The 23,879-nt window shown below is 41.9% G+C and overlaps 1 protein-coding gene across 1 annotated transcript in view; it reads right to left on the bottom strand.

Annotated features, from left to right (window-relative positions):
* Positions 1 to 492: 492 nt before the first annotated feature.
* Positions 493 to 23,879, bottom strand: part of OPRD1 (opioid receptor delta 1) — a 34,050-nt gene continuing 10,663 nt past the window's right edge. The window contains exons 2-3 of the mRNA XM_073616214.1: positions 6,066 to 6,418; positions 493 to 3,119 (exon numbers count right to left, since the gene is read on the bottom strand). Coding sequence (XP_073472315.1) covers positions 2,587 to 3,119; positions 6,066 to 6,418 — 886 coding nt within the window. The 3' untranslated portion in view covers positions 493 to 2,586. The remainder of the gene's footprint in view (positions 3,120 to 6,065; positions 6,419 to 23,879) is intronic.

The raw sequence follows: 23,879 nt of genomic DNA, 5'->3' as shown, positions 1-23,879 counted from the left end.
TCATTCAGCACTATGTCTCCATGAAACATTAAAGATAGCACTGCATATAGGTTGGATAGGAAAATATAGTCAGCTGAGTCAAAACAGTGTGCTGCATTTTTTTTTTTTTTATTATCTCTATGATTGACAGTGCTACATCCAGAAATCAAACCTGTTTGTTCACTAACTATCAGGGATACTTTCAGCCAGAATTGCATTTATTTGTCTGAGATAACCAATGCTTTCTTCAACATTGTAAAGACTTAATGCAGCAGCTCTATAGGCATATAGGGAGTCTGGAGGTCCATGGTTAAGCACAATACGGGTACCGACTTGTGCTACCAAGGTTTCCCGGAACTCACCTCGCCTAAACACATGTAAGTATTATATATTAAGTCACACTTAATGACTCGAGATGATTGACACGTGTGGATGACTGGCTGAGCTCATGGGCATGCGTTTTTAAGTGACAACATTGTCAGTTTTTACCTTATACAATCTCCTATTGTTTATGCTTTCCTTTCAATGATTACAATGTTTTTCTACTAATTGTTCTAATAAAGTTATATCAGGTTAAACCACAGTTTGTTCCTTTTCCTTCACTGAACGTAAGGACACCTTGGGTCCTATTCCCACTCCCTTTTATTTTGATGACTTCTATTAGTGCCTGGTTAAAGTTTGTAGGAAAAGTTTTCATACTGCACTGGCTGTCCTATCAGGATGCAGGACCCCTGACCCTCTGTCTGGACAGTGCTGATTGGCCCTGTGCTGATCATATGCATTCTCCCAAGAAAGAAAAATCTCTCTAGCAATACACACCAAACTGAGCATGTGCAGCCTGACTCCAGTAACTCTGTGTTATCCAGACATGTTTTGGAGTCAGTGGAAGAAGGGGTGGATCTGTGCATACAGGATCAAACAGCCTTTTTACACGATGCAGAGGATTAATCCCTTAGGTTCCAAAAGTGAGTATAACAAGCGTGCTTTACTGCATATACAGACTGATTTTATGGTTGTGGGTTTAGTAACACTTAAAGAATGAAGTTTACCCATTTGATAGGTCTGTAGAAAAGTGGAAGGTTCCTTCTAAAGAACAACAAAATATGAGTGGGAAACACATAGCTGTGCTCAAGGTTGGTGAAGGTTAACCCTTTACGATTGAGCAGTAAGCGTTTATCAGGGAATAATATCTACCATGCCATTACTAGAATATACTTCTGTTTCAACAAAATGGGCACAAAAAGCCAACTTTTTAAAGATGGAGGAGGGAGCAGAAATATTTTGAGTGGAGATTTTTCAGACAGTTTTGGCAGTATAATATAATATTCATATATGATAATTATAAAATATTCATAATTAATGTATATACATGTTTTGTACATAGCCAAGTAAATAGAAATATGTACATCTTTATCAATTTTAATTCTTTCTCTTCCCTTTTCTCTCTCTCTCACTATACTTATTTGGGAATAATTCACAGCAATATCAAGGCCACTTCTTTTAACAGACCTTGACATGATTTACACCTTATTTACATAAACTTAAACCCTGTTTGCACTCTAAATATCCCTTTAAGGGACACAATACAAATTACTAGGAAACAGACCTTAGTAATAACATCAATTAAAGTCTTGTTCCATTGCCATTTTGTGATGTGCATCTTTCGAATACTTCTTATAGAAAGATAAAAATATATATAATGATAATGGGATTCTATGCACCTTTTGTGAAATCTACCAAATGTACATCTGTTTTATTTATATACTTGAGGTGGCAGTAAGTCATTTATGTATAAAGTCAAAGGACTAAGAAGACTCTTCTGTATTCAACTGTATTTCTCGTAAGAGAATTCAAGTTCTTTGTGCAAGTTGTTTATTGCTTCCTTTCTGAAAAAAAAAACAGTTTGATTCAGGCCTTTCAATGGTGTTTGGCCCTTGCCCAGATAAAATTCTTAAGCATACGTTTCTGATAAGAAGCTGACTATTTTTTGATGGTAAGTTCAGGTACCTTTCTTCTGTTTGAGTAGGTGCTTTGTCCTGTACTGGCCATAACAGGTCTTGTTCAGCAAGACCTGATAGACTTTAAAGACAATCAAACGACACCTGAAAAATGTCTTCATTCTGCACAAGGCTTGACGATTTGTAAAGAAGAAACCCTTCTTTTGAGGATGTAGAGTACATTGGCTCAAGGCAAAGCAGAAATGTCAAAACTGAGATCAGGAGGAAAATGTTGTAGTCCATGCACTGGATTTGCTTTAACTGTCAAATCTTTCAATGATTGGACACTTGTTCACAGCTAAAAGTATAGTCAAAAATTCAATTGTATGGAAGATATTAGGTAGCAATATCACTTATAAACTCTTTACCAAGAAAACGAGTCTGATTGTCTGCTCTGTAGGGAGAGATTGAAGGAGTTTGAAGAAATCCAGATCTCAGTAGTAATCATAGGAAAGTGTCACAATGCCTTTGTATTCTGGAACAGCATATAAAGTTAGGCCCAATGTACCTACTGCTAAAATTCGGTGGTACTGGTAACCTGAGTTACTTCTGAGTTCAGATCTTCTCCTCGTCGGCCTCTGGATCCTCTCCTTCGGCCATCCATGTCTAGTCATACCGGCTTGTCTGGAGCATGTGACTGGGCACAAGTGGATACTTGGTCCCGGGTAGTGTTACGGGCTCTGCTGAAACTACTTTGTTCAGCATGCGAACGAAAGGGTAGGCAGAACTCTCGGAAACATCTCTTGAAATTTTCATCTAAGAAGGCATAAAGCACTGGATTTAGGCTGCTATTGGTGTATCCCAGGGCAATACAGAAATGCCAGCTCGCCACAACGTATGGATTCCTCTTGTCAATTTCCACCATGGTCCACACAATAACAAAGATATGGATGGGTGTCCAACAGATGATGAAGGCAGCCACCACTACTAGAACCATACGCGTTATGCGGCGCAGGTTGCGGTCTTTCTCTCTTGATCCAGACAGGAGGCGTACACTACGAAGGCGAAGGATCATTAACCCATAGCATACTGTAATTACCATGACTGGAATCACAAAAGCAAAGATGAAGACACAGATTTTGGTAACAGTATCCCAGTACCAATCGGGGCGAGGAAATTGAAGCATGCAGGTGATTGTACCAGCTGTAGAAGTAGAGGAGATAGGAACTTGTTAGTAACTGATTTACCCTCTGTTATTACACATATAAAAAAAAACAAATTCCAAATATGGTAGTGCCATCCTCGCCTTAAAGGAACTTTATTCATAGTAACAGACAAATAGAAGCCCTATTGGTGGTAGCTCTAATTTGTTCTGTTTTTTCTGTTTATTTTCACCTTCATCAAGCACGGGTGTTTTCACTATACATAAAATTTCTAATTGGAATTACATAAAACATTCCTTCTTCTGAAACCTGCTGCTAAAGTCTGCCCATTGCCTAGCAATGTCAACGTCTTTGCACCATTGTGCCAACACGAGTTCCCACAATAGAAATTAATGCCGATCCACTTCTGTTATGAACACTTGTGCAGACACAGTAATGTAGCGCCCTCTAGTGTGTACTAGTTGTTAATGTAGGTTGGTTAGTATGGGTTTGTTAGTGTAGGTAAATTGAGTCAGGGCTAGGGGTTAGGCCTGAGCTGTGATTCTGGGTCAGGGTTCAGTGAGTCAGGACTGGATGACTCATCCTGACAGCTGTTCTGGTGCCACCCCCGGTCTAGAATGTTGTAGAAACTTCTAGAGCTAGTGGGTGGAGATTAGGAGGAGCTGCCTGGAATAATTTTGAGGGTCTCAGCCAATCCCCAGTAAAGGGCTGGTGGGGGCAAGGCTTACCTCATAAATAGGAACGAGCCATGTCAGCAGGGGCAGTCAGGTGGAAGATGGAGATATAGGGCTGTGGAGGCTGTCGGTGGCCCTCTGGGGTACCCCCTAGTCTAGGGGGTGACCTTGGGCTGGGGCTCGGGTGATGGAAGGATCCTGCTATATCACACGGAGGAAGCCCTTCTTGGAGGCACGGGAGCAAAAGAAGGACAGTGTGAGTAGAGCAGCACTACTTGGGATATACTGCCACATGTAGCCAGTTCTCCCTAAAGATAGTGGTGTGTCAACTCTTCATCCCTTCCCTGGGAGATCTCCTACAGAGTCACATGGGCTGGTGTGAGTCAGTCTGGGGGACTGGTGTGAGTCAGTCTGGGGGACTGTGGAGGAAAGTTAGCCTGGAGGGCTAGTGAATGGGGCAGCTGCAGCCAGGTGGGTTGGCAGTGCCTGAAGAGGTGATGCTGGGACCAGTAGCCATAGGAAAGGAAAGTACAAGCTGATTCTGCTACACAACATGGGGCTTCGAGTTCCTGTCTGCAAAGGGCTATTGCTAAATCTGACTGTGCCTGTAAGATCCATTAACAGTGATCCAGCTGCAGTCTGCAAGCAAGTGAAGTGCAGGAGTGTCAAGGAGACTGTATATAGACTGTGTATAAGAAGATGACCCTGAAGTTGTTGCCAACGTTTTGTTGCTGAAGTCAAGTGGGCATCCCATAACCTGGCATCCCCATCCAAGTTATTAACCCTCAATAAACCACAATAAACAAAGCCATGGACTGTTCTCTGTCTCTGGAGTGCCTTTGAAAATTTGGTGTGCCTGGCTGTGCAGGGTGGGGGATCCCAGTTCATCTGCGGCTCCTAAGGGGGTGCACTCCAGTAACATAAAAAGTAATGACTTTCAAAAACAAATTTTATCAGGGGGTGACATTTGGGTGGAACTCACATATAATCTTGGTTGTACTTTACAGCAAACCTGTGCTTTACCCAGTTAGGGCAGAGAAACAGGTTTGCTTTTCCCATCCACCAACTGACAACCCAGAATATACCTATTTTTCATTTGCTTTCCCACTGCATTGTACAGAATTGGAAGCCAAAGGAAGTACCTGGTAACTCACTCTATGTGATAATGCTGGCCCAATTAGTGCTGTCACACAGGGACTCCATAGCCCTGTGTAAGCACAGGCTTTTTTTTGCTGTCAATATCTTAACAAAGTGGCAAAGTAATGAAAGTAAAGAAACAATATGCTGTTTGGGTGGATAAAGTGAACCTGCAGTACAGGTTCAAGTCAAGGGCTTATATGTACGTGTGTCCTTTCTGACACATAAATTGTTTTAATCACAGGATGCAAATGATATCAAACGATAAATTTATGTTTATATTTAAACATTTTTATGCATTATTATGCATATGCTTTTACATCCATCTGAAATTCCACATGAAGTCTTTGCACTGTCCTGTTTGTATTTACGTTACATACATTACACTGACACAATTTAGCACACACATCCTTTATCTGCATAGGACTGCAAAAAGTAACTTCAGTAAGCATTTTGTCAGCATTTTTGTACAGAAGATGTAAAAGAAAATTGACTGCTTTTTGGTATACAATGCCAATGAATAGTAGTATCCACACATTAGTAATAATTTTTGGCTTATGCTGGCTGTTGTATATAAAAAAATCATAATGTTGCCATATTTGTGTCAAACACACACCAATGCCAAAAAAGATTTATGCCTTTAATATAGAATTGTACTGTATATCACATGAAGGTTAACCAAAATGAAAAAAAGTTCTGCCCCATAAATAGCCGAAATTGCAATAGTTAATTAGAAATAGAAATCATGTTTTTTTCTAGTGTGGATTGTCTAATGCAATTTTTAAATCTGACTATATGCAAATAAAAATGGAGGAAGCTGTGATCTGAATGATGCTATGGTCAGTAAATTAAGGAAATGTTAACTATTTTCTTTTCAGCGTGTGGACCATTCTTATATTGTATATTACATAGTTACAAAGTTACGTACTGTATGTTGAAAAAATACATACATTCAAGTTCATGTTTTAGAATTCCCATGATATTTAAGGATCTAAAACTATTACCTTAAAGTGATTCTATCAAAAACAATCTACTGACCGGTAAAGTGTGTAGGCACCTAGGTCTACCATAGGTATCTATAGACATCTCTGCACTACATTTTGAGGCATAGTTTAATTCATTATTAGGTATTCCTTATCATACCATGTACAGACAACACTAAAGCTCCCAATTACCTTTATTTGTTTTGGTGACTGCCATAACCATGATTGGCACTCCAATAATTGATGACAGAATCCATATGCAGACATTTACAGCTTTGGCTTTTGAGGGGGTTCTAAAGTCCAATGCTCGCACAGGATGGCACACAGCTACATAACGATCCACGCTCATCATGGTCAGGGTGAAAATACTGGTGAACATGTTGTAGTAGTCTATAGACAATACGACTTTGCAGAGAACTTCTCCAAATGGCCAGGTCTCCATGAGATACTTGGCACTTTGAAAAGGTAAAGTGCTGGTTGCCAGTGCATCGGCCAAGGCAAGATTGAAGATGTAAATGTTGGTTGCTGTCTTCATCTTGGTGTATCTGTGAAGAACAGAAAATACTATAATCTTAAAGATTAATTTTCTGCAAAGAACCTTACATTTATTTATTACAGGTACTTACAGTAAATAGCACTGCCAATGTATGCAGCACTTTACATATATATTGTACATTCACATTAGGGTTGCAACCTTTTCTTCAAGTCAAACCTGAACACTTTAGCAGTGCACAGCAATTTTTTTATACATATATTTTGCCAATAAATAACATTTCTAATCATATGATGTTAATATCAAGAGTCCCCCTTTACATCAGAGTCCACAGAGTTCCCCTTTTATATCTGAACTTGCAGAGTTTCCTTTCACTGTAAAGGGGGACTCTGCAGACTCTGATGTAAGGGAGAACTCTGGGGACTCTAAGGGATGCTTTGGGAACCCTGATTTGAGGGGGAACACTGAGAACTCTGAAGCATGGAGAGGACTCTGATGTAAGGGGGAACACTGTGGCCTCTGATGTAAGGGGTGCTCTGAGAACCCCGATTTACCTTAGTGTACTCACTCAAAGGCAGGAGAGAGAAGGGGGGAGACTTAAGTCACAGACAGGGATGGATGGTGAGCTCACTCACCCCTTGGCAATCAGCACCTCTCATTCAGATGTATCTGAGACTGCTGGGCTTCAAATTTCTGGCCCCAACTTTCCTTTTCTTATCATACATCACGGGACACAGAGCCATAGTAGTTACTATGTGGGTTATAGGCCACCTTCAGGTGATGGACACTGGCACATCCTAAGACAAGAAGTCTACTCTCTATATAACCCCTCCCACTACTGGGAGTATCTCAGTTTTTTTGCCAGTGTCTAAGGTGTTGGTTACAAGTAAAGATGTGCCGTGCTGAGCTCCACTGGAGCAATCCTTGCTGGGGCTAGCTATGCAGCCGGATCCATTCAAAGTGTCTTTTAGGCCGAATTGAATAGTACCCGGGCCTCGTGTCTGAAGAAACTAGGTTTTGCCTGTAAACGCTTCTCTTTTTTAGAGAGCTGGACCCCGGGATCCAGTACTTTTGGTATTAAGGCCATAAAGTTTTACTGGCGGAGGTGCTATTACAGGCCCAGGATTGTGGGTTCCCTGAGGGTCCCCAGCTCCTGAAGGTTTTTTTAACAGAACCCACCGTGAAGGGTAAAGATTGGCTCTGTTGGTTTTACCACAGAAAACCCTGCGGCGGGAAAGGTAAGTGGAGTTATCTAAGAAATTTTTGAATTTTCTTATGAATGTCTCCTTTAAGTTAGTAAATGTTGTCATGCCCTGGAGATTGGAGTGTGAAAGGGCAGACACAGAGGGGTAGGGCCAGGAGGAAGAGGTGCAGATCAAACCCTCTCTCCTCTCCTGTCTGTGTGGGGGGGAGGGGGGATTATTAGTGCTGGCTTTGGGCAGCATGAAAGAAAGTGTAACAGACTCTCTCAGCTTAGACAAATGCAGCCAGCAACCCTGCTGGGAAGCCATAGTCCAGTCTAAATAATGTGGTAGACTGAAACCTGGACTCATGATTCCAAACCCGAACTGTCCGGGTGAATCCTGGACAGGTGGCAACCCTAATTCACACTAGTCCCTGCCTTCAAGGAATGTACAATCTAGGTCCCTAACTCAGATTCATACTGTACATACACATACTAGGGCCAATTTAGACAGGGGTCAATTAACCTACCAGCATGTATTTGGAGTGTGGAAGGAAACCCATGTCGGCACAGGGAGAACATGCAAACTCCAAGCATGTTGTGCCATGGTTGGAATGCAAACCAATGACCCTGGTGCTGCCAGGTGGAAGTGCTAACCACTTGCTGGCACATAGCTAATACAATTTCAGCACATAAAAGCAAGACATGGCTACCTCTTTTTTTTTTCTTATGTCACTCGTTGTCAAATACATAGGTAGGGAGGAAAGGGTATTGTCAAAGTGATACCCTTTAGTGACTAACTAAAATTACTGAAACATATATTGCTGCTGATTGTAGCGGTGTGCAGCTGCTGTCTGACTCCCCTATGTGCTTCCAGCACAAGGTACTTTAACCCCTACTAAACACTGAGCAGTTACAAAAAAAAGTAAAAGAATCCCATATTTATTACTGTATATGCAGGCTGACTGCATTTTAAATATTAAGGGCTCAACTGGGCTTTAAAAATAAGACTATTCTCTGTTTTTTTCACGGATAGAAATAAAAAAGTACCGTAGATGCCAGGAATCCTAGTTTAATTCTAACCCTTAGGTTGACCCTAATACATAGTGTAAATAAACTCTTGTTTCATTATCATTGTATAAGTAAAGATTGCCATAGTGATGCTCATCGCATTGGTAAACAAGCATCAAAATCCGGTTCTCTATGCTTTGGGTTTTATTGCCCCAAAATTGTTGAGGATGTCATCTCTGAAATTCTAGTCTGGGGCTGAAGCAGTACATATATTATGGTGGTTACATGCAATGCCTCCCTCTGACTACATTTCCAAGTGACCTTGCAGTGTGTAATGTGTAATGTGTAGGCCTTATTCTGGTACCTCCTGCCTGCTACCTCCTGGTACTTGCCTTAGGGTGCCAGGAAAAGGGGGTGGTAAAATCCAATTCCCCAGCCACTTGCTGGGGTTTTTGATTTTCATAGTGCTGAAGATGTATTTTTTTACAGACTCCCGGCTGCTATAATGACAGTGAGTGTGTGTACTTTAGTAAAGTCGACTTTCATGTGGAAGTGATAGAAGCGGCTGTGAAGCCACCTATCACTCCCACCTCCGCCGCGATGTGCCACCCCCCCCACCATGCTCACAAGGCTCCGCTATCCCATCTGTGGGCCTGGTGCTGTCATGGCAGGTGTCTCTGGGAAGGGCGACGAGAGCTTAGCGGACCTCTATTCGCTCAGCCTCCCTCCTGTACACAGACCGAGAGGTGACGTGTATGACATCACTTTCTGGACTGGAGCTGTCATTCTCCGATTACAGCTATGTGCCGTTCTAACCCAGTTGTGATAGCTCAGAACAAACACCAGGCAGGCTGTATGTAAGTTCAACCAGGAATCTATCTTTATTGACAAGATACAGGCTTTTATACACTCAAAGTGGAGTTGCAGACCTCCTGCTCATATTACTCTAACAATACAGCTGTAACCTAATTAACCTAATTAACATGAGCTAATTAACTAATCCCTTTAGACAGCCTAGATGACTCAGACATGACCGTTAGGCCAGATTGGCCGTCTTGTAGTTCAGAAAATCCAATCAACATTATCACAATCAACATAGACTCTTCTTCACACAATAGCAGAGTTAATTAACACAAATAACAATGGGAATCTAATGACTCTTAGATCCCATAGTAGACTTATTTACAATACACATTTTAGCAGACAATAGACAGACAGGTGTTGGAATTTACATCAGCATCTCCTAACAGTATCTGTCCCAGCATTATGAATCAGCCACTATTCCAATATGGCAAATCCAGGGTCCCCAGGCATACAGCTCACAAAGAGCACCGTTCCCCCAAATGCAAGGGCCCACGATCGATTGGCAAGAGGCTAGCATACAGTCCCCTCCAAAAGTCTCTCTCCCGGCTAGGTCTGTTACATTTCTCCCCTTTTGGCAGGAGACACAGGAGGAGACCACCGACAGTTTGACTCCGAAGGTAGTCAGTAGTTCCAGTCCTCTAATGCCTGTACCCACACAGTACCCCAAACAAATTGTTCCAAACAAAGCATTACTCACCCAGCCAACCTCTGCCTCTCTCAGAGAACATATCTGCCGCTGGGGAGAGGCCTGGACTGGCCCTTCTCCCTGGAGTCCTTTCTGCCGCTGGAGAGAAGACAGGGTGTCTGGGCTCACTCCGTCATGCTGTTGGGGATCTGGGCCGACTGCCCAGCATCCCTGGGGTATACAGGTGGAGACTGAAGTCCCATCCATCTTCACAGGACATCCGTGCTCTGTTAGTTGAGGGTAAAGTCCAGCAGTACTCGGCCCTGTTGCCAGCCCTTCTGCTGGAAACCCCACACCATCTGCTCTGTCTAACTGTTGGGGAGGGACGACGAACACCTCCTCTCCCATCTCCCCCTGTATCCTGATCTGCTGCTGGGAAGTGACCACCTCCTTTTCACCCTGAGCCTCCGGAACCGACGCAGGTGTAGGGCAGAGATCTTGGACCCTCTGTCCGGTTGCCAGCGCTTCAGCTGGGGAAGTTCCTTGTAACTTCACAGATACTTCTGTTGGTGCTGGGCAGAGCATAGTGAAGTTTGGCCCTAATAACAGCTCTTCTTCTGCTGGAGGCTCACCAGGTTGTTCTTCCTCAGCAGAAAAGTCTATCAAATCCCCTGTCTCTGCAACTGGTGTCTGGGGATAAAGGTTCACCATCTCCTCTCCGTGGAACCCAGAAGATGCTATCAGTGCTGGGCAGAGGTTATCAGAGCTCTGCCCTGTTGTCAGCACTTGAGGTTTGGGAACGGCAATCTTCAGATTTTCCACTGTCGATTCTCTGGCATTCTGCTGGACAGGCACATTCCTCCATCCAAGATCATCCAATGCAGAAACAGGTTCATCAAGGTCAGTCAGCACTTGCTGCATCCGCCATAAGACCTCCGCCTCCATAGCTGCAGGTGCAGGTTGGCAAAGCACACCGTTACTCTGCCACATTGTCAACAGTTCAGCCAGGATTTCAGAGTTGTCAACTGGTATTTCCTGATAGTCCCAGGCAAAGGGAGCACCACCCTGCTGCTGAGCAGAGTCTAACAGCTGTTTGTAGGCGATCTCCAACTCCCATTCCTGAACGGCCAGAAACTCCAAATCTTGGAGTTAGAGCAATAATTTTAATACCAGTGCTCCTGCATAACTCTAAACTGATGACCTGTAGGGGCTTTTAAAGCATTGATCATCTTTTATATTTTGTGAAAAATTAAAGGTTACGGCGCCAATATCTAAATGTCCCAGTGCTGCACCTAAAATTAGTGGTATACTAATAATTCATGAAAAAGTATATATAAAGAGTGCTATCTGGATAAAACTGTATAAGTGATAAATTAATAATTCCTTATATAAATACAAGTGACCAAAAAAACACAATTCATCAATTTACATCAAAGTCCATAAATGTCTATATAGATAATTCTTCAATATATGCTCCAACACCGTGCTTCTAAAATAATATGTGCTCCAAAACTTCAGACACAATAGTGCTTCACCTGAAGTGACTTTAAAATGTTCTCACTAGAATTCCTCGGCCAACAAGTGACCATAAAGCACGTAATCTGAAAACCTCCTCAGTTCATAGGTCTATCTCCACGTCTATTTCACTCCTCCATGTGTGGATACCATACGATCACAGTTGGATATGCAGTGGTATGTACATACCTCCCAACATTTTGAGATGGGAATGAGGGACACCTACTAGCAAACGTATGTAGGCATACGGCACGCCCCCTGCCACTTTGGAGAATTGCCCCATTGGAGAATTAACCAAAAAAAAAAGGTTAATTAAATCCACAGGAGCTTTTTTTTACCGCTACTATTCCTTTATATTGGCTTTAAAAAATTACAAATGCAGCAATTTAGAAATTGGATGAAAGGTTTAGCACTGGGGAAAACTTTTTGAAAGATAAAAAGTGCATTTTATATACAACTATGAGGATCAGACCTAAATGAGGGACAAATGAGGGGGGAAGAGGGATAGAGGGACATTCCTCCAAATCAGGGACAGTCCCTCGAAATCAGGGACAGTTGGGAGCTATGGTATGTGTAAGAAACTCTTTCCAGTATCAAATATCATCTATCTCCCATCACTAGACTCTGTGGAATTGGCTCAACCACAAAGAGCCACAGAAGGCAGGTATAGTGTAATATTGCTTTTTTTATTTTAAAAGGTGCACTTACTTATATCCATTCAGATGCAGAAAGGCACAAAAGCAGCTTGAGGGTCTGTAGAACCAGTCCCACACTGCTGTGTGACTAGCGACGTGCTTTCCAACTACCCAGCAGAAGTGGAGGGCTCCTTTCAATTTGCGTGTCAAGCCTCTCTTCTATGCATTTCACGCTCAAGTGCGCGTCATCAGGAAGTGGGGCTGACGCCATTTTACCAGAGCTTAAATCGTAGTAAGCCAGACGCCATTGGTCAGGATCAGCCAATACAAATATTAGCATCTCTGCACCGAAAAAACACAGAAAGAACTTTAAAAATTAAAGAACCAAATTAAAAACGCTTCTGCATACCCTCCGTGAGCTGTGTTTATGAAATCAATGTAAAAAAATATTTGTTTTATATTAATAAAGCCCCAAAAAACTTATGTGGATGTCTCCTTTGGGCCCAACACACACAGTACACATAAAATACTATTTAATCAATACAGTCAAGTTACCCCTATGACCTTAATGTAACAGAATTTAAAAGACATATACATGTTAATTTTACTTTCCACAAATCACATGCATATGTATATCCTATGTTGTTCCTGTTTCCACAAACAACCTACAAAACTGGTGATACCACCATCTAGAAGACAAACATGTAATTACATGATTGCACTCATACATATATAAAGCGACAAGAACCCATGCAATTAAAATCATATAATTATATATAAATTCTACACGGACTACATATAGATCCATACAGCACAAATGTACATCCCATCACTGGGTGTCACAAATTTATAACTCCAGGTGCCCCATAAAAAAGGGAACAAATGAACTATTCTAATTAACAAAATTCCATATGTGAGGTATACAGTAATATTAAAACCAACTGAACTCATATGTCACTAAACGTTGGTGAGAAAACAATTTAGGTCTATAGCGATTTTAACGCCAGTGGGCATGAGCGAGCCAAGCTCAAAATTCCATCTGGTTTCAGCCTGAGAGACATGGATCCTCATGTCACCCCCTTTCCAATGGGGCAATATTTTGTCAATCCCATAAAATTTCAACAGGGCGGGGTTTTTGTTATGGTATACCATGAAATAATTGGAAACACTGTTTCCTGAAACCCTTTTTGATATTATTTACATGCTCATTAATTCTTTTACACAGACATCTAGTGGTCCTACCCACATAGTAAAGCCCACATGCATTCCTCCCAACTTTTTGAGATAGGAATAAGGGACATCTATTAGCAAAAGTATGCAGGCATAGGACACACCCCTAGCCACGCCCCCTTAAAGGAGAAATATACAAAAAACAAGATTGGTTGAACCCACAAGTGCTTTTTTTTACCAATATTATTCCGTTATATTGGCTTTTGGAATTTACAAATGCAAAAATTTAGAAATCAGATGAAAGGTTTAGCGCTGGAAAACACTTTTTGATAGATAAAAAGTGCAATTTTTATACAACTATATAGATCAGATCAAAATGAGGGACAAATGAGGAGGAATGAGGGACAGAGGGACATTGCTCCAAATCAGGGACAGTCCCTCAAAAACAGGGACAGTTGGGAGCTATGCACATGGGCACGTGAGAAGATATACTACATATCTTGTACTGCATGATATAAATTTATCAATTTTATATTCTTTTCTATTATATCCTATAAATGCTTCAGTCTTTCTTATTTTGTCAGCGGTGGTCCTACGTGAAATGCATTCGTATCTAAAAAGGTTTTCTTCCTGATCTTAGGGGGACCTACAATGTTTTTGGCAATCATGTTTCTGAGCCCTGGAGACTTCCTATAAATGAAAGAAGGTTTCTGTGGCAGGATTTTATTCAATGTGGTATCTTTCAGAAGAATGGGCCAAAACGTTTTGAATGACATTTCAACTTTTTTATAATCCAAATCTAAGTAGACAAAAATCCTTGCACTGGCCCTGCCTCCTCTTATGATCCCCCTTCAGTGCTGTACAGGAACTGCTGTCCATCAACAAAGCTATATTCGGTGCTGTCTGAGCTGCACCTTACTGAATTTAAAGCTGAAGTTTGTACATGTGCTCACTACATAGGACATACTCACAGTGCAGGATGAAAGGCATGGCAAGGATGGTGACAATGCAATCCTTGCAGGGAAAGCCAACAAAGCAATGTTATCATTCCTAAACAGAAAGTGCTCTAACAAAAAATTGATATAAGTTTTGATAGAGGAAGGAACAATATTAAAATATATATATATACCAACTACATGTAAATGAACATTAAATTATTCTTTGTAATGATTGTTTAGTTTTTTAACAACTTCTCTTTTGAACCCTCATACTTATCCCAACATTTGAAATGAACCCTTGTCACTTAACATCCTCTTAAAGTGATACTAAACCTTCAATTTTTCAATTTAAAAAAAAAAAAAAATTACAAACATGTCTAGACTTACCTGCTCTGTGCAATAGTTTTGCACAGAGCCGCCCCAATCCTTTTCTTCTGGTGTCCCTCGCCGGCACACCGCCTTCCATGGGGCACCCGTGCAGGTTCACTCCCGAGTCCCGCTGTTGCATCCATTGACACAGGCAGTGGGACTCGGCTACACTCCCGTGTCACAGCTTTTGATTGATAGCAGCGGGAGTCAATGCTCCTTCCTGATACTATCAATCTGTCCAAGGAGGAGAGTGACAGCGACTGGAGCAGCGGCTGGAGCAGTGCACATCGCTGGATCGGATCCGGCTCAGGTAAGAAAAAAGGGGGGGGGACTGCAGCACAGAATGCATTAAAGTGGTTGTAAAGGCAAAAGGTTTTTTTTATCTTAATGCATTCTATGCATTAAGATAAAAAGCCTTCGTTGTGCAGAAGCCCCCCTCAGCCCCCCTAATACTTACTCTAGCCCCATCTCGATCCAGCAATGTGCAAGAGAGACTCGGCTGTCAGGGACTCTCCCTTCTCATTGTCCGAGACAGCAGTGAAGCGCCACTGGCTCCTGCTGCTGTCAATCAAAGTCAGCGAGCCAATGATGAGAAAGAGGGGCCGGGCCAGGCCACGGCTTCATGTCAGAATGGACAAACGGAGCCGCGGCTCGCCTCAGGTGCCTCCATAGCAAGCTGCTTGCTGTGGGGGCACTCAACGGGAAGGAGGGACCAGGGGTGCCAAAGAGGGACCCGAGAAGAGGAGAATCTGGGCTGCTCTGTGTAAAACCACTGCAGAGCAGGTAAGTATGACATTTTTGTTATTTTTGAAACAAAAAAACAAGACTTTAGTATCACTTTAACCACTTAAGGACCGGAAGTATTTACCCCTTAATGACCAGGCCATTTTTTGCGATATGGCACTGCATTGCTTTAACTGACAATTGCACGGCTGTGCGATGCTGTACCCAAACAAAATGTATTGTCCTTTTTTTCCCACAAATAGAGCTTTCTTTTGGTGGTATTTGATCACCTCTGCGTTTTTTTTTTTGCGCTATAAACAAAAAAAGACCAACAATTTTGAAAAAAAAACAAACAATACTTTTACTTTTTGCTATAATAAACATCCCCCCAAAAATGTAAAAAAACGAATTTCTTCATCATTTTAGACCGATATGTATTCTTCTACATATTTTTGGTAAAAAAAATCGCAATAAGCGTATATTGATTGGTTTGCACAAAAGTTATAGCGTCCACAAAATAGGGGATAGATTTATGGCATTTTATTATAATTTTTTAGTAATGGCGGTTATCAGCGCTTTTTAGTGGGACCGCGACATGTGGGGCGGACAGATCGGACACTTTTTACACTTTTTTGGGACCAGTGACATTTATATAGCGATCAGAGCTAAAAATAGCCACTGATTACTGTATAAATGTCACTGGCAGGGAAGGGTTAACACAAGGGGGCGATCAAGGGGTTAAGTGTTCCCTAGGGAGGTCTTTCTAACTGTAGGGGCAGTGTAGTGACTGGAGGAAGAGACAGATCGCTGTTCCTAATCACTAGGAACAGCAGATCTGTCTATCCTCCCCTGACAGAACGGAGATCTGTCTGTTTACATTGACAGATCCCCGTTCTGTCTCTCTCAGGGGTCTCAAACTAGCTGTTGCGAAACTACAAGTCCCATGAGGCATTGCAAGGCTGACAGTTACAAGCATGACTCCCACAATCAGAGGCATGATGGGACTTGTAGTTTCGCAAACAGCTGGAGGGCCTCCAGTTTGAGACCCCTGGTCTAAAGCCTTCCATATAGCCTGTACTGTTCTTTTCCCACATTGTCTAGGGATACATACAGGTTGCTCCTGAAACAGTAAAAAAAAATCCATGCCGGTTCATGCACTTGAGAGGTAAAAGAGAAATCCTGGACAGCCGCACTCAAAAGTAATCTTCGATGTTTATTTAAAGGGGTTGTAAAGTTATTTATTTTTTTTTTTTTAAATAACAAACATGTTATACTTACCTTCACTGTGCAGCTCGTTCTGCACAGAGTGGCCCCGAACCTGGTCTTCTGGGGTCCCTCGGCGGCTGTTTCAGCTGTGGTGAGTGCTTGCGGGCGCGCTCCCGTGATACAGCCGGCGGCTATAGCCGCTCGCTGTATCACTCGGCCCCGCCCCCCGGCACGCCGCGTCATCGGATGTGATTGACAGCAGCGCGAGCCAATGGCTGCGCTGCTTTCAATCCATCCACTGCAGCCAATCAGCGACCAGGCTGAGCTGCAATGAAGATGACGAGGACGAGCAGCGAAGATTCGAGGCGTCAGGTAAGTAAAACGGGGGGCCTGGGGGCGGCGGTACTGTCAAAAGTTTTTTCACCTTAATGCATAGAATGCATTAAGGTGAAAAAATTTTTACCTTTACAACCCCTTTAAGTATAATCATAAAAATACATGCCATAGCATCACAAAGCAGGAAATCTGACACGTTTCACACTGTAGTCAGTGCTTAATCATGCACTTACAATATATGCAAAGAGCAAAATAAATCCTTAGATTTCATGCCTGCAGTTTCCAGCAGACTCATTTTCATACTGTCTCTCAAGCTAGCCATAAACAGCGAGAATGATGGATGTTCACACGTTTGAAAAATAAAAGTTTGCTAACATTTGGGCTCCTATTACCTTGTCATCAGATTTAGTTTAATTGCGGTTGCACAAAAGATATCATCAAACCATGGATCAATTATCATTACACATAGTCGGGTGGAACCACTGTATACACAAATGCAAATTAGAAGGTAATTTGCCCTGTAAAGTGGAAGTACTTGTCACAGACTGCAAACAGACATGGTAAGTAAACAAAAGCATACTTTGGTATCTGACATTGACAGTTTGACATTAGTGAATGCATGTCCACACACCAAGTTTCTTAACAGCGCTTTTTCTTTTCAGACAAAAATGTAAGTGTTTTTTAAACCCACGACCCTGCATTTACTATACTTAATCTCCCACAGTACACAGAACATGGAAATGCAATTATTTTAGTAAATATAAACTGCTAAATACATTTTCTCATCAGCAGTATACAGCAGTCTTGTGATTTCTATCAGTTCCTGGTTAAGCATGTAAGAGGAGTTTTCATACTGTGCTAAGCTGTCCTATGAGGCTGCAAGACAGTACTGATTGGCCCTGTGCTGATCACATGCACTTCGCCTAGAAAAAAAAACTCTCTAGCAATACACATCAAACTGAGCATGTGCAGCCTGACTCCAAAGGCTCTGTGTTATCAGGACTTGTCCATGGGGACAGTGCAGGGAGGGGAGGATCTGTGCATACAAGATCAAGCAGACTTTTTACACAATGCAGAGGATTAACCCCTTAGGTTCCACAGTAAGTATATCAAGCATGCTTTACTGCATATACAGATTCATTTTACTGGTGTGGGTTTAGTAACACTTTAAGGCTTTAGAACCACTTTAAGGCATTTCTCTTATCAAAGCCAATTAACACAAATGTATTAGCCACATATAACTGTTGAGAGTAAACGAGCCAATCGTTTGTTGCGGGAACATCACACAAACAGAACAAAGCATTGCTGAGCAAATATAAAACTAAAAAAATAAACAATATAATAATAACAATAATTAAAGTAAACCACAGAGCTGCCTTATTTAATAAAAAAGATGGTGGGTACAGTTTCCCTCATACCTTCTGCTAAGGCACATAAACAGTTTTTCAGACAATATTTATTTCATGAGTCTTCTGGGCCTCTCTCGAAGGCCATTTTGAAGTGCTTATGGATGTACAGTATATGGTATCTACATTTCTGTTTTACAGTTTTACTGTTTTCAGAACAAGCCTGCTTTTAATCAATATTCAGGGACGCATTTCTGATCTGATGTTCCTGAGCTTTTTGAGCACAATATTGTAGCACTGTCCCCGTAGAGCTTGCTGAAAGTTGACTTCATAGGTCTCTCCCTGGTTACCTGCAGCTGGTTGCCAATGGTTCCCACTTAGGTGCAGCGGGTTCCCGCTTAGGTGCAGAGGGTACCTACTTAGGTGCAGAGGGTTTCCCATTTAGGTACAGAGGGCTCCCGCTACGTTGCTGAGGGTCCCTGCTTGGTTGCGGAGGATCTCCCACTATGTTGCTAAGGGGTCCCGCTTGGTTGCCAAGGATTACCCACCATGTTGCTAGGGGTTCCTGCTTAGTTGCTGAGAGCTCTTGCTTGCTTGCTTAGGAGCTCCCACTTGTTCCATCCTTACTCCTGCTTGCTCGTTATTCAAAGACCAGTCCGGGGTATTTGGATTTTTTGTATTTGATTTAGAATTTGGATGGGAGAAGGGATGAGTGGGATACTCCAACTTGAACTAGTCACAATAGATGAGGACAACCATTGCGAAAAGTGAGTAAGTATATGTTTATTATTTAAAAAAATGCATTTACAATTGTTTTAAGAGCTTCAGGAATGCTCCTTGAATTTTTTCCCCAAATATTTTTACTATAAATTGTTTATATATTGTTTACAAAAAAGAAAAAAAATAAGAAAAGAAAAAAAAAGGAGTAAAAGACAAATTAAACAATCACCGTAAATCAGCAGTGGTCAAATTGTCCCACACCACAAATATCTAGCAGCATCCATAATACGATCAAATAAAATTATGAGTATATCAGAACAAGTGACAGACATATAAATCAGGTTAGAACCATCTAACGACCCTATTCCCATTTACACCTATGCGTGTTTGATCTTCCCACGATGAGATACATACACCCCTAATTTTGCTGTTAGGCAACTCTGCCTCTTAAATGTCTATCTTTTTCATTTATGTGCAAAGTAATGCAATATGTATGTTGACTGTACCTTGTATTCATGAAAAATCTAATAAACTTTTTTGAAAAAAAAATAAATCAGGTTAGTTTCAATCATCATGGAGCATGCTCATTGCTACTCAGTACCCTCTTGTCAGGGCTAAGCTCAACCCTTTCTTCTCTGAGCTTTAACTGTACTTCTGTCTCGGTCTGAATCATGGTTTCTGACACCTCTACGCACAAAATGTGAATTTGAGAGCAAAAAAAAAAGTGTCAGTAAGTGTCAAACCAGGAGAAAGGATAAAGGAACATTATCACTGCTACCTCCAGTAATAGAAACCAACTAAACCAACAAAAGTGTGCCTGCTCACAGAGTATCCCAACCACTCACGACTGCCAATGCTACACACCAGACCCTCCAGCTCATATAGCAATAACAACATTGAAGAATCTGCAAACATACCAATGCTAAAGGGGCTAGACTTGGAATCTGCAGCCATGGATCCCACAGTTTGTGAAACTTATGAGGGAAACCCTGTTGCGATAGAATTTGCCTTTCTTTAAGTAGGGTGGTGTTGACCTGTGTACGCTAATCCTCAAATGTAGGGGAAAGCCATTTTAACATAATGCTCTTGTGGGCCAGAAATAGCAATCTTGATATGGTTGTCTGGGCTTGTGGTGTATATAATTCCTCATCCAAGAATCCCAGGATACAATTTAATGGGTCATGTTGTAAAGCAGTCTGGAATGTCATATCAATAATGGAAATAACACAATGCCAATAATGCACCAGTATGGGACATCTCCAGAGCACATGCATTAGATCCGCAGGGGATCCTCCCCATCTGGGACAATCTGGACTCTTTCTACGGTGCCATTGATGTAATTTATATGGCGTTCTATAAGCCCTGTGCATGACAAAAAGTTGTGTTGGTGAAATGCAAACAAGTAAAACCTGTTCCAACACCTCTTGCCATATCTCTCCATCTAAACCAGCAATATGTTTATCTAATTTTTTCCTGCCTGGGAGCTATTAATTACCAAGGGAACTATCCAGTAGGGATTTATACATGGAGGAAATTAGACTTTACACTGAGGCATTTTTCAGGCATTTTAGCGCTACAAATAGAGCCTATAAAGCACCTGAAAACTGCCTCTCATTCATTGCAATGGGTGCTTTCACACCCGGACAGTGCGCTTGCGGGACATTAGAAAAAACCCTGCAAGCAGCATCTTTGTGGTGGTTTGGCAATGAATGGGCAGCACTTCCGAAGCGCTTCAAAAGCACCTTGGAAGTGCTGTAACACGGGAGTTTTTTTTTTTCAAATTCTTTATTTAAATTATCCAGCATACACAGAACAGCAAATCCTCTTAGTCTGATACATGGATAGAGTGAACATAAACCAAACCAGTGCAAACAACATCAGTTATGATTAATATAAGTGCATGGGTGGCCGTACCGGAGTGCCTAGTAATCATAAAATCTACAGAACTTAAACTGTTAAAAGAAGAAACAAAACTCTTAGTTCGAGTAATCATTTCTGCTGTGAATGCAGGGATAAGATAGTTTTCATTAACTTCAGTGAGGTGGAAAGATAAAAGCTAGAAAGAGTAGGAGAGGAAGAGAGTACAGTGGGGGGAAGACACGGGAGTTTTTAACCCCTTTTTGGGGGTAAAAAGCACCCCACCAGTGGGCGAAAAGCGATGCTTAAACGGCGTTAAATCGCTGCTAAAACAAGCGGCGCTTTACCGCAAATGCACGGGCGGCCCCAGTGTGAAAGGGGTCTTATCTGTAGTGTTAGCTAACTGATCCATGGAGGGGACAGCAATCAATCAAAAAGAAGATTGCATACATTGGCTGAAAGGGTGTGATGGAGTTGAAGGTATTGATAAAACCTATGAGACGGGATTCCAAATTCCATTTGTATATTGTGAAAAGATTTTAAATAGTCCTTAGCATATAATTGAGATAGGAACCAGACACCCCTAGAGTACTAGTCATCAAAACTCTAAACATTGTCCCTCCCAAATGGGTAAATAATATGATACCCCATCATATCTCAATATTAGCTTCATCTCATAACAAACCTTGGACATAAGGGTTAAGGTAAGATAATGAGGTCATTCCCAAAGCCCTCCTACCTCCAATTGCACCAAAAGTGAATACCTACTGAAACATGACAATAGGACAGCTTGGATAGGATCCTTATGGTTCAAAACATCCCAACCAGCAAAGTGTTGTATTGAGTAGCCAGGAAATATAATCTTGTAGATGGAAAAGCTAATCCCCCACCATCTTTGGGTAATTGTAGTATAGGTCGACAGATTCTTGGATTTTTACATTTCCAAATCAAAATTCTAAAACGGGAATCTATTTTTTAAACCATTGTAAATTAATCCATACCGGTGCATTATGTACAACAACTGCGGTGCCCAGATCATTTTAATCAGATTTGCTCGTTCTACCACAGACAGCGGAAGTTTACACCATGTTTTACATTTTAAATTTTTCCAGAAGGACCTGTTATGTGCAGGCCTCTGCTGGAATAAAATTTTACTGACCGTACCTCGTTGAATTTTAATTTAATACCCCTGCTCTATTGGAAGATGTAACCATCACTCTTGTTCTGGTGATAACTGTACAAATTTTAATTCTCATCATTTACTGTCTCGCTTACAATGGCCCGAGGTCACATGGGGCCAGGGACAAGGGATCTACCTAGCAGTAATAGAGACAAAGAGACAGCAATAACCCTATCATACCCTATTCAAAACTAAAAAAAGTTTGCTATGTATACACTTTAACTGCATAGAGCTATCAGAATATCACAATTTCCCAACAGAGGTCCTTTGACAAAGTTGCATAGTCATTCCTAAAGAATAAGCTTTTCCTCTGCACTTGTCCTATGTACAAAGATTTAAATACTGTACAGTTGACATCTTCTTAGCTTGCCACCCATTTACCAGTTTGTACGTTGTGCAGATGTACAAAGTTAAAGTAATTGTAAAGGTAAATGAAAAAAAAAGCAATATAAACATGTCTATACTTAACTGCTCTGTACAATGTAATTGCACAGAGTGGCTGTGACTCTCCTCTACTCAGGTCCCCTGCCTGTGCTCCCATAAGTGCACTCGTGCGTGCTCGCTCCTGAGTCCCATTGCTGTGTCCATTGACACAGACAGTGGGACACGGCCCCGCCCCTGCCCCCCGTTCCCATGTCACTGGCTTTGATTGAAAGCACTGGGAGTCAATGTCTCCCGGTGCCCCAGCAAAGCCAGCGAGACCCGGAAGTGAGGGGAGAAAGAGCTGCAGATGTGCACAGGGCTGGATTGAATGAGGGCTCAGGTTAATAAAGGGGGGGGGGGTAATGATACCTATACATTTTTTTACCTTAATACAAGGAATGCATTAAGATAAAAAATGTTTAGGCTTTAGAAACACATTAACTGCTTCACATACATTACCAAGTGAGACCCTCCATTATTATAAAGTTCTATTTTATTGAACATTGCAGAAAATTATTCCCAATAGAAACTGTATAATTTTCAAGCTCTTGGGAGTGTTCGACTGGTTTTCAAACCTAACTTAGCTTGAGGATATTTTGGTGTGCAAAATAAATATCCCTTTGAAGTAGAATAATGGTTGGTTCTAGCTTGAGACGCAGGAGGTAAGGGCCTGGGGCAACAGAGGCAGAGGCAATCTTTACCTTTGATATAGGTTATTTAAATATAATTTGCAATGAATATGAAGCCAATAAAATCTGAGAAGTAAGAATCAATATGACTAGTAAAGTAATGCTCTGTTAATGTCTGAGGCTGCATGAGTGCTGCCGCCACTGGGGAGCTACAGTTCATTGAGGGAACCATGAATGCCAACGTGTACTGTGACATACTGAATCAGAGCACGATCCCCTCTGTTCGGAGACTGAGCCACAGGGCAGTATTCCAACATGATAACGACCCCAAACACACCTCCAAGACGACCACTGCCTTGCTAAAGAAGATGAGGGTAAAGGTGATGGACTGGCCAAGTATGTCTCCAGACCTAAACCTTATTGAGCATCTGTGGGGCATCCTCAAACGGAAGGTGGAGGAACACAAGGTCTCTAACATCCACCAGCTTTGTGATGTCGTCATGGAGGAGTGGAAGAGGATTCCAGTTGCAACCTGTGAAGCTCTGGTGAACTCCATGCCCAAGAGGGTTAACCACTTGCCGACTGCCGCACGCCGATGTACGTCCCTTTTTTGAGGACAGATATCGTTGTTATGGCAACAGCTAGCTGCCATAACCCCGGTATCCCCGTTTTCGGCCGGCGGTCGGCTACAAGATAAAGGTGGTCTCTGCGGCGGATTCGCCGCGAGATCACTTTATCGGTGGCGGGAGAGGGCCCACCCCTCCCGCCACGATCCGGTGCCCT

The sequence above is a fragment of the Aquarana catesbeiana genome, linkage group LG02 (assembly GCF_042186555.1).
Source record: "Aquarana catesbeiana isolate 2022-GZ linkage group LG02, ASM4218655v1, whole genome shotgun sequence".
NCBI classification, from domain to species: domain Eukaryota; kingdom Metazoa; phylum Chordata; class Amphibia; order Anura; family Ranidae; genus Aquarana; species Aquarana catesbeiana.
This window is presented reverse-complemented; position numbering and strand designations above follow the sequence as displayed.